Source organism: Acipenser ruthenus, chromosome 27 (assembly GCF_902713425.1).
Source record: "Acipenser ruthenus chromosome 27, fAciRut3.2 maternal haplotype, whole genome shotgun sequence".
Classification (NCBI taxonomy): domain Eukaryota; kingdom Metazoa; phylum Chordata; class Actinopteri; order Acipenseriformes; family Acipenseridae; genus Acipenser; species Acipenser ruthenus.
In genome coordinates, this window is record NC_081215.1 from 10852122 (window position 1) to 10866013 (window position 13892).

Genomic DNA, 13892 nt, shown 5'->3' on the forward strand with positions numbered 1-13892 from the left:
ATTCATTCATAATTGTTAAAATGCGTGTATTAATAACACAGAAAACATCTTTCAATTATTTGGCAGGGATTGGATCGAGGGCACAAGTAGTAGGTCTCATATGCAGAACTAATGCTGTCAGGTCTTGTAAGGTAATCAGAGAAAAAGCCTCCAACATCGCTCTATCAGTCTAACAGGTTCAGGTAAGAAAGAATGGTCTATAATAGAAGGAGTCTGTAAAATCTGATCTCTAATGTCAAGTCATTTATTTTGGAAAAACTTTAAGAAGTCATTGCAGTAAAAGAGGAGCCAATTGTGCGGGTAGAAGCATTAGAAGGTGGATTTACTAATTTATCTATGGAACTGAAAAGAAACCTAGGATTATTTGTATTTGTTTCACTCAGGTTAGAATAGTATGAAGATCTAGCCTGGGACAGAGCCTTCCTATATTTAACAAGCAAAGTAATGAAGATGCAGATCTGTGTGCCGATTATGACCCTCCGTTTCAGTTAAAGATACAATATCAAGGTTATAGTCCACAATAAAATCACTGATTAGGGAGCTTTATGAGACCTAACATTAAATAAAGCCAAGTGTAGAATGGGTTCATTAGAGCATGTGATTGAGCAGAGGTAACAGGGATATGTAGATTAAGAACATAAGAAGAACATAAGAAAGTTTACAAACGAAAGGAGGCCATTCAGCCCATCTTGCTCGTTTGGTTGTTAGTAGCTTATTGATCCCAGAATCTCATCAAGCAGCTTCTTGAAGGATCCCAGGGTGTCAGCTTCAACAACATTACTGGGGAGTTGGTTCCAGACCCTCACAATTCTCTGTGTAAAAAAGTGCCTCTTATTTTCTGTTCTGAATGCCCCTTTATCTAATCTCCGTTTGTGACCCCTGGTCCTTGTTTCTTTTGTCAGGTTGAAAAAGTCCCCTGGGTCGACATTGTCAATACCTTTTAGGATTTCAGTATTCCTTCTTCAATTTCGGTATCTCCCATATGATATTTATAATGCACATTTTTATTGCCTGCGTGCAGTACCTTACACTTTTCTCTATTAAATGTCATTTGCCATGTGTCTGCCCAGTTCTGAATGCTGTCTAGATAATTTTGAATGACATTTGCTGCTGCAACAGTGTTTGCCACTCCTCCTATTTTTGTGTTGTCTGCAAATTTAACAAGTTTGTTTACTATACCAGAATCTAAATCATGAATGTAATACTGATCCCTGTGGTACACCACTGGTTACTTCGCTCCATTTTGAGGTTTCTCCTCTAATCAGTACTTTCTGTTTTCTACATGTTAACCACTCCCTAATCCATGTACATGCATTTCCTTGAATCCCTACTGCATTCAGTTTGAGAATTAATCTTTATGCGGGACTTTGTCAAAAGCTTTCTGGAAATCTAAATAAACCATGTCGTATGCTTTGCAATTATCCATTTTCAATGTTGTATCATCAAAAAAGTAAAGTAGGTTAGTTAATCACGATCTCCCTTTCCTAAAACCATGCTGACTGTCTCCCAGGATATTGTTACCATATAGGTAATTTTCCATTTTGGATCTTATTATAGTTTCCATAAGTTTACATATAATAGAAGTCAGGCTTATTGGTCTGTAGTTACCTGGTTCGGTTTTGTCTCCCTTTTTGTGGATCGGTATTACGTTTGCTATTTTCCAGTCTGTCGGTACAACCCCTGTGTCAAGAGACTGTTGCATGATCTTGGTTAGCGGTTTGTAAATAACTTCTTTCATTTCTTTGAGTACTATTGGGAGGATCTCATCCGGCCCAGGGGATTTGTTTATTTTAAGAGCTCCTAGTCCCTTTAACACTTCTGCCTCTGTTATGCTAAAGTTATTTAAAATTGGATAGGAACAGGTCGACATGTGGGGCATGTTGTCCGTGTCCTCCTTTGTAAAAACCTGTGAAAAGTAATCATTTAATATATTTGCTATTTTTTTTTCTTCATCTATGATTTTGCCATTTGTGTCTTAGACATTTAACCTCCTCTTTGAATGTTCTCTTGCTGTTATAATATTGGAAAAACATTTTGGAATTGGCTTTAGCCCCCTTAGCAATATTGATTTCTATCTCTCTCTTGGCCTTTCTAACTTCCTTTTAGACTTGTGTTTGCAGTTCCAAGTACTCTTTCTGTGTACTTTGTTTTTGGTCCCTTTTAAACGCTCTGTAAAGTGCCTTTTTTCGCTGAATATTTTTTTTAATTGATCAATTAAACCATTTTGACCATTTTGTTTTAGATTTAGATTTAGAATTGTCTACTTTTGGGATGTAATTGTTTTGCGCCTCTAGTACTACATTTTTAAAAAACAGCCATCCTTTTTCTGTGGATGTTTTCTCTATTTTACTCCAATCTACTTCTGTTAGTCTCTGTTTCATACCTTCATAGTTTGCTTTTCTAAAATTGTAAACCTTAGCTTTAGTCATTACTTTTGGGGTTTTAAAAAATACTTCAAATGAGACCATGTTGTGGTCCGAGTTTGCCAATGGCTCTCTGACCTCTGTTTTAGTTATTCTGTCTTCATTATTTAAAGACTAAATCAAGGCATGCCTCCCCTCTAGTCGGTGCCTTGACAAATTGCGTTAGGAAGCAGTCATTTGTCATTTCCACCATTTCAATTTCGTCCGTCGTGCCCCCCATCGGGTTTTCCCATTTTATACAGGGGAAGTTGAAATCCCCCATTAGTACGGCTTCTCCTTTTTTACACGCATTTCGAATGTCATTGTATAACAGATTATTTTGCTCAGCGTCTGAATTTGGCGGTCTATAGCATGCTCCTATTATTATGCCCTTTGAATTTGTGTCCATTATTCTGACCCATACTGATTCTGCATTGTTTTCTTTGTCCTGATTTAACACCTGGGCTTCAAGACTATTTCTTATGTATAGCGCTACCCCTCCGCCTCTTCTGTCCTGCCTGTCTTTCCTATATAGTGTGTACCCACTACTATTATATTCGTCTCCATCACTCTCAGACAACCAAGTTTCTGGAACACACCCCTGGGTCTGCTCAATGGCAATGGCAGAGAGTAGTGGAACCGGTTAGATATCTGACTTCAATTTCATGGCAGCCCTCTTCAGACTTCCTCCCCTCCCCAGTTCCTAGTTTAAATAGTTTACTAAATCATTTTCAATATTAGCAGCTATTTAGGTGTAATCCATCGCTCTTGTGGTACCTTGATGTTCCATGAAAGCAGTCCCAGTTGTTCATGAATCCCAACCCTTTATACACCAATCAGCCAGCCAAGTATTTATATCCTAATTCTACTGTTCATCGCCTTTACCAATAGCCGGTAGTAAACTGGAGAACACGATTCTGCATCCTTATTCTTTCAGCTTCCTTGTTTGTGCTTTATAAATTCTCTTTTAATGCCTCAGATTTTCTGCCCTTATGTCATTTGTACCAGCATGTACGATTACCACAGGCTCAGTTTTATAATCATTTAATAAGCTGGGTATTCGATTACCACAGGCTCAGTTTTATAATCATTTGATAAGCTGGGTATTCTGGACTCAATGTCCCTGACTCTGGCTCCAAGGAGGCAAGTAACAACCCTGTGTAGAGGATATTTACGACAGCAGCTGCTATCGACATGATGTAATACTGAGTCACCAACAAGCAGCACCTCCCCCTCGATTTCACCCCTCACGCAGTGATCTGTGCTCAGTACTCTACCTATTATACATACAGAAGTATTCACCCCATACCAATAATGTCACATTTTGTTGAATTACAAATAATGTATGCAGTTTTTCAAACAAACTTTTTTTTTTTTATTCAAAGCTGTAGTGGTTAAACTGAACACTGTTATATGAGGAGGTTAAATGTCAGCAAAACTTGCAAAGAAAATGTACAAAATGAAATTTACTGGTTGCATTCATCAAGTATTCATCCCCTTAAGTCAGTACTTGGTAGAAGCACCTTTTGCAGCAATTACTGCTATGAGTCTTTTAGGCTAGGTCTCTACTAGCTTTGCACAGTAAGATGGTGAAAAATTTTGCTCATTCTTCATTGAAAAATTGCTCCAGTTCTGATAAGTTTGTTGGGGATCGTCGATGGACTGCAATCTTCAAGTCTCGCCATAAATTTTCGATTGGATTCAGACAGGACTTTGACTGGACCACTCAAGAACATTAATTCTCTTCTTGTTCACCCACACTGGTGTGGCTTTGACTTTGTGCTTCGGGTCATTGTCCTGCTGAAATGTGAATTTCCTCCCCAGCTTCAGAGTCTTGGCTGACTCAAACAGGTTTTCCTCAAGGATTCGCCTGTACTGTGCACCATCCATTCTCCCCTCTATCCTGACAAGCTTCCCAGTCCCTGCTGAAGAGAAGCATCCCCATAACATGATGCTGCCACCACCATGCTTGACAGTTGGGATGGTGTTGACTGGGTGCTGTGCAGTGTTGGGCTTGCGCCAGACGTAACGCTTGGAATTTAGACCGAAAAGTTCAATTTTTGTCTCGTCTGACCACAAAACCTTTTTCCACATGTCTGCAGTATCATCTACATGCTTTTTCGCAAACTCCATACGTGCTTTAAGATGAGGCTTTTTGAGTAATGGCTTCTTTTCTTGCCACCCGTCCATACAAGCCAGCTTTGTGTATGGACCGGCTTATTGCTGATGTGTGAATACTGACTCCCACCTCAGACACAGAACTTTGAAGATCTCTCAAGGTCATTGTTGGCTTCAGAATGGTATGATGCATCTTCCACTTCTTAATGATGGACCTCACTGTGCTGAGAGGAATAATCAGCGCCTTTGAATTTTCTTGCACCCTTCTCCTGCGTCAATGCCTCTCTACCACTTTATCCCTGACTTGTTTCGGAAGCTCCTTGGTCTTCATGGTTGCTTTGTTGGATCACTATGTGAGTTACAGCTTGAAAGTCTTTATATGAGGGAAATTATCTACAAGTTAAACCACTTTGAGTACACACAGGCTGAAACCATTTCACTAATTTTGTGACTTTTCAAACAAATCATTTATACCTGAGCTGATGAGATGCAGTAGCTGCAGTAGCAAAGGGGTTGAATACTTATGCAACTGAGATTAATCTGTTTTTCTCTGTACATCTTACTCATTTATATTCTATATGCATTTTTTAACTTTATCAATGTGGAGTAGTTTGTGTAGATTCTACATGTAAAGTATAATTTGAAAGCGTCATGGAGTACGCTCAGGTGCCAACAAAATGTGAAAACTTTGCAGGGGGTGAATACTTCTGCAAACCACTGTATATTTTTAAATGCTCCTGAAGACAATAAAATGCAAATCCTAACTTACCTGAAAGCCTGAATAATAACGGTTCCAAACAAGATGAAGAGTGCAGAGAAGATCAAGGACAGGAGAGGCATAATTTCACGCCTACAAAACAAATGGATGGGGAATAAGGTTCCAATTGTACTGCAGTTTGAGCCATTCTGGGTTTACTGAACTCCTGGGTTCCAGAACTACCCTGGATGAAATATGTATTTAAACAACTGAATCAGACCCTGTTTAATACAGCTGCAGGAACAGCTTGTAGAAGTAACCCTATGGAGTTGAGACTTTCATGCTGTGAGGAGTACGATTTCAGAATTATACCAAAGAAGGTGAGTTAAGAAAACCAGGATTAGTGTGTCTAACTGTTCAACGAGGATTAGTGTGAGTGTCTAACTCTGTTCAAGAGCTTTATGGCCTGGTTTTCCATGTAATACTTTACTATGTGCATGCGGTTTGTCAGTAGGTGAGAATATAGGCCATGGTGTTTAAACTGAGCTCATGCAGGTGCAGGCAGTCGGAGAAAGGCAGGGTAAAAATGGGAAGAGTTTCAGGGCAGAAAAACTAGATTATGCAAGTTTGCAATGTAGCAATGTTCCAAAAGGATGTGAAGTGAAGGACCAAGGTGTTTGATACTGTAGACGTCCATACCAGTTGTTGTGCAGTAAATCATCACCAATCTGGGAGACATAGTCATACGCAGCATAGATCCACTGCAGAAGAAACATCTAAAATAGAAAAAAAAAAAAAATCACAAAGAGTGAAAAATACTGCAAAGCTAAACTAAAATCCCCAAACATAATACAGGTTAGGACCCCAAACTAAACTCTTTTTGTAGTTAGCATTGAGCTTTTGATATGCTGTCACTAGGCACCAGGTAGTAAAGGGTTATTGCAATTTCAAATAACCTCCAACAATGAATGCTTTGCAAACCTGTGATATCTAAAAGATGCCTTGAACATTCATCGGACTCAATACTTATAAAATGGTAGCATTATTGTGACTAGTACTTGAGCAGTTCTAATACCCTCAGCTAAAACATTAGACACAAATGAAATGGAATATTACATACTTTAAGATCTTGAAAGATTTTCACTAGAGCAACTTTGGCTGTAGTGGCACGGCCCCTTCTAATATGAGAACATGCTGCCCCATTTCATCCATCTGTGCATGAAGAGGATTCACACCATTGCCTTGTTTTAAAGATCATTAGCACCAGTTCTACAAGGCCAGAGAACACCCTGTAGGGTTTACAACAAATGCATGACTTTACCTGTGCTGCAGCCCGTGTGGTATGTATCACAGAGACAGATATACATTTCAACATAGAGGTCATCACAATTACTCTGATATTTTTATTAAGAGATAAGAAAATGTACAAATGTGAGGAGGCCAAGCCACCCATGTAAAGGGTTCCTTGTGGCTCTTGATCTCTCTCTCTAATTTCCAACTGTGACCTCTGGCTCTGGTTTTTGTGATGCGCTTAAAGTATTGGATCAGGTTAACTATATGACTCCTTTTAAGATTCAGATGGGGAATGAAATTGAACACATTTTGCGAATGAATTTGGGTAGCGTTTGCAGGAACTGCCTTCTGTGTGTTGCTGCAATCTCATCCACATCAACACTCAACTCCCTCAACTAGGCTAATAATCTGATTGAATGAATTGTGGGAACAGAAAAACAGCATCAGCGTTGTTGCAGGGGGGAGGTATTATTGCGATACAGACGCAGGACATTTCTGTTTCGTTTAATGAATGTTGCCAGGAATACATTGGGAATAGCTAGCTCATTTATGACCCAGGATGAATGAATAAAAATATCAGAACAGTTGATTAAATATGTGACACTTATAACACAACATACAAAGGTAAAGTCATTGGTTTGTTCTAAACTGAGTGTTTTACTCTCTTGTAATACAGGTGAAATACTTTGAAGTCATGAAACTTACAGAAGCAAACTCGTTGTTGAGCTCTGGAAGTACAGCAACGCTGGTGAGGAAAGCAGGGTCCTTCTGCAGCAGCTCCAGCTGTTCCTGAAGTTGAAACTTCTCCTCTTCACTTCCATTCCACCCGCCTGGCACTGCTTTATAGCTCACCTTTCCTGCTGTGTTGCGTCTCTCCAGAATTAAAACCTACAAATAAGAAAGAAATACATCAATACATATGCTCAAGCTCACTGGAGCCTGGCCAGTAGGGTGCGCTGCAGCATGAGGAGGTGAACCAGTAACAGGGAGCAGCAGAGCCAAGGCCTTGATGCCTTGTTTCTATAATTTGTTTCATTATATGTAAAGTATTTTGATGGGTTCCATAATTCCATTGTTTTATAAATTTTAATGGTTAAGTGCCATGGGATCATTCATATAAGCTATTATTATTATTATTATTATTATTATTATTATTATTATTATTATTATTATGCAATGCCCTTAACAATGCAGCCAGGTATACAGTACCTGAGATGGGACTCTCTCCTTGTCCTTCAGCAACACATCACACAAGGCTTGTTGCTGTTTCTGATAGACGTAGGCAAACCTAAAAATCTCTTTGGTGTTAGAAGCAGCAAACGAGAGGAATTCTTCATTTCCATTGGTAAAGGAGTCCTCTGCACTGGTTACCAACAGGACACAATACCTAAAAAAACAGGGTACACATAGAAGCTCGTCATGAGATCTGAACAACTTCTCTCTTTGATGAGCAGGACTTGACAGTCCCTGTCCTAACTATCACAGCAGTTTCGTCCAGCGACATCTTGGACCTGATTTGTACGGTCGAATCTGCTACCTGCTCTGTAGTTTAGTTTGCCAGTATGGGAATAAGCTGGCTCCATTCTTGGCTCATACTATTAATCTGTCCTTCAGCATTGGCAGTGTCCATCCATCTCTTCAATGTGCCGCTGCTGCTCCAGTCTCCATGCTGCAGCTCAAGTTAACTCAGCATCCAGCAAACCCCACCCCCCTGCATGTGAATGTGTGACTGACTGACCCAACAGGGCTGCCACAGAGCCTCTTCTGTGAAGTTTCAGCTCTATAGAGACAGTACACCGAGTTATTGTCTTGGTGCTTGCTACACAGCTGTATTCTTTGATTGGTCTCACTTTACAATAGTCAGCGTGCTATGACATAACCTTGAGAATATGCTACAGGGGATTCTTTGTTTTTGTTCTCAACTCCCATTTCTAGTTCTCAAATTCAAAGATTTTTGAGCGTGTTGTTGCCAAGCAGCTCCTGCATCCTCTACAGACAGTGACCCATTTGAATGTTTTCAATCTGGCTTTAGACTTCATCATAGCACAGAGACCGTGCTTGTTGGGATGCTCTTATCAATGCTGAGAATGGAGCTCATTCTGCTAATGTACTTTGGGGTATTTCAGCTCCATTTGACACCATTGACAACGTGTTGCTTTGGAACTCTAGAGATAAACAAACAGGACTTAAATAGTCCTCTCTTCAGGTCGAACACTACTGCAAACATTATAAAATGATAAGGGAACCGTTTATTATGAAAAATACTAAAAAATGTAGTTCAAAGCCAGGTATTTAAGCAAAGAATATTGAGATTTCCATCTTAAAATACAGTGCCTTGCGAAAGTATTCGGCCCCCTTGAACTTTGCGACCTTTTGCCACATTTCAGGCTTCAAACATAAAGATATGAAACTGTAATTTTTTGTGAAGAATCAACAACAAGTGGGACACAATCATGAAGTGGAACGAAATTTATTGGATATTTCAAACTTTTTTAAACAAATAAAAAACTGAGAAATTGGGCGTGCAAAATTATTCAGCCCCCTTAAGTTAATACTTTGTAGCGCCACCTTTTGCTGCGATTACAGCTGTAAGTCGCTTGGGGTACGTCTCTATCAGTTTTGCACATCGAGAGACTGACATTTTTGCCCATTCCTCCTTGCAAAACAGCTCGAGCTCAGTGAGGTTGGATGGAGAGCATTTGTGAACAGCAGTTTTCAGTTCTTTCCACAGATTCTCGATTGGATTCAGGTCTGGACTTTGACTTGGCCATTCTAACACCTGGATATGTTTATTTGTGAACCATTCCATTGTAGATTTTGCTTTATGTTTTGGATCATTGTCTTGTTGGAAGACAAATCTCCGTCCCAGTCTCAGGTCTTTTGCAGACTCCATCAGGTTTTCTTCCAGAATGGTCCTGTATTTGGCTCCATCCATCTTCCCATCAATTTTAACCATCTTCCCTGTCCCTGCTGAAGAAAAGCAGGCCCAAACCATGATGCTGCCACCACCATGTTTGACAGTGGGGATGGTGTGTTCAGGGTGATGAGCTGTGTTGCTTTTACGCCAAACATAACGTTTTGCATTGTTGCCAAAAAGTTCGATTTTGGTTTCATCTGACCAGAGCACCTTCTTCCACATGTTTGGTGTGTCTCCCAGGTGGCTTGTGGCAAACTGTAAACGACACTTTTTATGGATATCTTTAAGAAATGGCTTTCTTCTTGCCACTCTTCCATAAAGGCCAGATTTGTGCAGTAGACTGATTGTTGTCCTATGGACAGAGTCTCCCACCTCAGCTGTAGATCTCTGCAGTTCATCCAGAGTGATCATGGGCCTCTTGGCTGCATCTTTGATCAGTCTTCGCCTTGTATGAGCTGAAAGTTTAGAGGGACGGCCAGGTCTTGGTAGATTTGCAGTGGTCTGATACTCCTTCCATTTCAATATTATCGCTTGCACAGTGCTCCTTGGGATGTTTAAAGCTTGGGAAATCTTTTTGTATCCAAATCCAGCTTTAAACTTCTCCACAACAGTATCTCGGACCTGCCTGGTGTGTTCCTTGTTCTTCATGATGCTCTCTGCGCTTTAAACGGACCTCTGAGACTATCACAGTGCAGGTGCATTTATACGGAGACTTGATTACACACAGGTGGATTCTATTTATCATCATTAGTCATTTAGGTCAACATTGGATCATTCAGAGATCCTCACTGAACTTCTGGAGAGAGTTTGCTGCACTGAAAGTAAAGGGCTGAATAATTTTGCACGCCCAATTTTTCAGTTTTTTATTTGTTAAAAAAGTTTGAAATATCCAATAAATTTCGTTCCACTTCATGATTGTGTCCCACTTGTTGTTGATTCTTCACAAAAAATTACAGTTTCATATCTTTATGTTTGAAGCCTGAAATGTGGCAAAAGGTCGCAAAGTTCAAGGGGGCCGAATACTTTCGCAAGGCACTGTATTTCTATATTGTCACACCTTTGATCTTTTATTGGACTCTTTCTAGTTCAACTGAATTCGTGACAAAGAACTGTGAATTTGTCACAAAATTGTGGGTTAGTTTGAAAATTGTGGATTCATCAGTGAATCTATATTGCTTGCATTGAAAACGCCACAGTATTCACACATGTCTTTATACCATATGCTACAAACCAAAAAAGTGCTGGAGTTGAAACTTAGTCATTCTTAAGATCTATTCATATTTTCAAATGAATGACTTTCAGTTGAATTCCATGTTTTAAGTGGGAACAACAACTGTAAGCGATGAATCACTGATTCTATATAAAAGGATATCATAAATACTGACACAGTGTTGTCAGATAGGACACAGAAACAAGAACCCGGTAACAGCTGAGCTCTTACTTTCTCCGCCGATGGAACTGTTTCACTGGGCACAGCTCCTCGAAGAGCTTCTGGTTTACAAGTCGGGGAACCAAGAGGAACTTATTGTTGGAAACAAACTCATCAATGATTTGCTTCTTCATTCCTCTAGCCTGAAAGACAGGAAAAGAGCCTGATTAATCTTCAGAATGTCTCCAGACTTGATGCAGGCTTATTGGCATGGAAACGTACTCCTCCAGAGGAGATGGGTGGGTTAGTATGTGTGTATCATAGATACATCTTGAGCTGGGCTTGTTTCCTACAGAACTGGAGCTGCTGAATCATTTTATTTGGGCTTGGTCACACTGGGACATGTCATCTGGGCATAATTATAAACTTTATAATGCCTATGGTATAGAAATTTAAAGAGTCAATTTTGTACATTGTTATATTAAAAAGTGTTAAACTAACAATGTATAATTATGTATTTTACAAAAAAAGTGTGACAGATGTAATTTCCTCTTTACTACAAATTCCATAACTTAACATGTAAATTACTTTGCAAATGCACAACATAAAAGCAGGTTTACATTCAAATATATTGAACTCTAAACAAAGAAATGAGGGCCAAATATCAAAAGGGATGTGCGTTTTGCAAGGGCAGCTGCAGGGATGGATCCCTAAGTTCTGCCTTGAGGAAAAGTTGTGCTGCGAGTGAAATCTAAAACGGGTGCTGTGGGAGAAACCAACCTTCCACTTTTTTTTTTTTTTTTTTTTTTTTTTGGTGAAGAAGCAAGTTCACCGACAACTGTGAAATTCCAAAAATATGTTTTCCACAAATCACAATGTTGGGAAACATTTTTTGCATGTGTTTGACTTACCTACCCAACTAATTTGAAAGCCAGGTGAAAAGCTGCCCAGACGGGACACAACAGGGCAAAACATCTTGAAAACTGTATCACAGCCTCTATATATTAAAAATCACTGTCATAGGTCTATCACTGTCTATCATACTTCTTTAATCGTGTGGTATAAATTAGACGTTTCTCATAGGTTTAGCGTCCCTATGGACAGGTTTACCTTGGTTTGGAAACATTTTAATGTATTAAATATGAACTGATAATAATTATTTTTAATATGCAGACTATAGTGACGCAGTAATCGCATGGTATCGTTTGTAATACGTTTCACATTGTTTAGTGTCAAACCTTACTTCTATTCTTTTTCTTTTAGTCAGCTATTATTCTAGTCTCCTCTTCAGTAGAGCTGCCCTTTCTGTGCTTTTGAGCCATCGTCTCACCTCGGACGCAAACACACCTGCATCAGTTGAGTTAGTCCGAGTTGTGAGATATTTAAGATATTCACAATGCAAGCAGAGTGGCATAAAAATTGCAAAATTAAAAAAAAGAAAAGGTTTTCCCTACCATTAAAAACGCAAACATTGACTCTATCCTAATAACGCCTGTGTCACCTGTGTAATAATAAAGCAATCGTGGCTGATAAATAAGGGACAAGTGCATTTTTGTTAAACAGTCTACTGTTATACTCTGGATGAAAACACAAGGCTTTTACTGTCATTTAGAACCAACATCTTTTCTGAATACTTATTGTTTGGTCAGATTCTATAACAAATCTGAAATATCAAATATTATACTGTAGAAGGATGCAAACCTCCCAACTGCAAATCACTAAACATCCCATTGCATTGTACAGAATCTCACAATTGAGTTCAGAGAGATGTTAAATACCTGAATGATGTCAACAGGCTTGTCTGTGCTCTCCTTGAAGAGTAACATGGTGGGAGCATATGTGTTGATCTTGTACTGCTGGAGCAAAGCCTCGGTCTCAACCAGACCCTGGTCGACGTATCCAAATCGGACATAATCTTTATAGGCAAAAGCCGTCAGCTGTGTGAGGGAGAGAATCATTATTGGAGGGGACATGGAGTTTGAATTGTTCCTCAATATGTGATGCTTAAATCTGCACGTAAAACAAGCACACAGTACATTGTTAGAGAATCTTCTTTACAACGTCAAAGTTCTAGAATGGTAAAGCAGCTTGCATTAGACATGTTTCATTTCAAAGGAAGGGCCGCTCACCTCATATAAAAGAGGTACAACAGGCACTTGGTCAAACAGCAGCACGTGTGGTTTGTTTTCTTCATGCCAGCTATTCAAGAACTGCATGTAGTTCTGATCCGTGACCTGAGAGCAAGAAGCAAAAGAGTGTTAGGCCAAAAATATCAACTGCAATTTAAAAACGAAAATATGCAGCGCCGAGTCTCCAAGACTCATCATCAAACATTCAGGATCTGAGGAGCAGAATGACTGGCAGCCTTTGTGCCAGTCTCCATGTATCACTGAATGGGCAACCAAGACCCCTCACACTTGCAATTTAAGCGTCCCAGGGCCGCCTTTCCTCACATGTGAATGCTCCAAAAAAGAAACGGCAGCCCAGGGCTGCTCTAGATGTAGGTCCTGTTTGGATGTGACCCACCAAACTTGTGATTCTTTTCTGTGCTCAACGCCAGCATCTCACGACGACCTGGCTGGAGAACGCTGCAGCTCGATTCTACAACAGCCACCTGGATGATGAAGACTAACGCAGAGCTGAACTAACATGAACTAGGTACATGTTAGTTAGGCTTCTGGGTAGTGTAGTTTTGAAAGCAGTCCATTATTTTTAATAGGAGAATAACAGCTGTAAAGACAGTGTGCGCAGTTGGGCCGATTCAATTAGACTGCACATCCTAAAAGCAACACTTGGGCCGATTAGATCATCCGCTGCCAGTTATAGTTTCTCAAATTTAAGACCACAAACATCTCCCATCTAGTTCACATGCAGACTGTGCCGGGATTCAAGTGAATGATTAATTAGCAACCGAGTCCCAGCACAGCTGTAGATAAAAGCCAATTCCATTACAGTAACATGGAACTACAGCTTTTGTAAATGTGCTTTTGTAAAACGGACTGTCAAAGAGGGTCTGATGGAAATGCATTTCATTAGCTTCTCTGAAGGCATTTCTTTCCAAGTGAATCTCTCATTATTTTGATCACCTTGCATACT

At 39.7% G+C, this 13892-nt stretch overlaps 1 protein-coding gene across 1 annotated transcript in view; it reads right to left on the reverse strand.

Moving 5' to 3' along the window:
• The window catches only part of LOC117426071 (dnaJ homolog subfamily C member 16-like), a 28407-nt gene that overhangs the window by 7688 nt on the left and 6827 nt on the right, over window positions 1-13892 (reverse strand). The window contains 7 exon segments of the mRNA XM_034043332.3: window positions 5290-5370; window positions 5917-5993; window positions 7216-7398; window positions 7720-7897; window positions 10869-10999; window positions 12575-12733; window positions 12926-13030. Coding sequence (XP_033899223.1) covers window positions 5290-5370; window positions 5917-5993; window positions 7216-7398; window positions 7720-7897; window positions 10869-10999; window positions 12575-12733; window positions 12926-13030 — 914 coding nt within the window.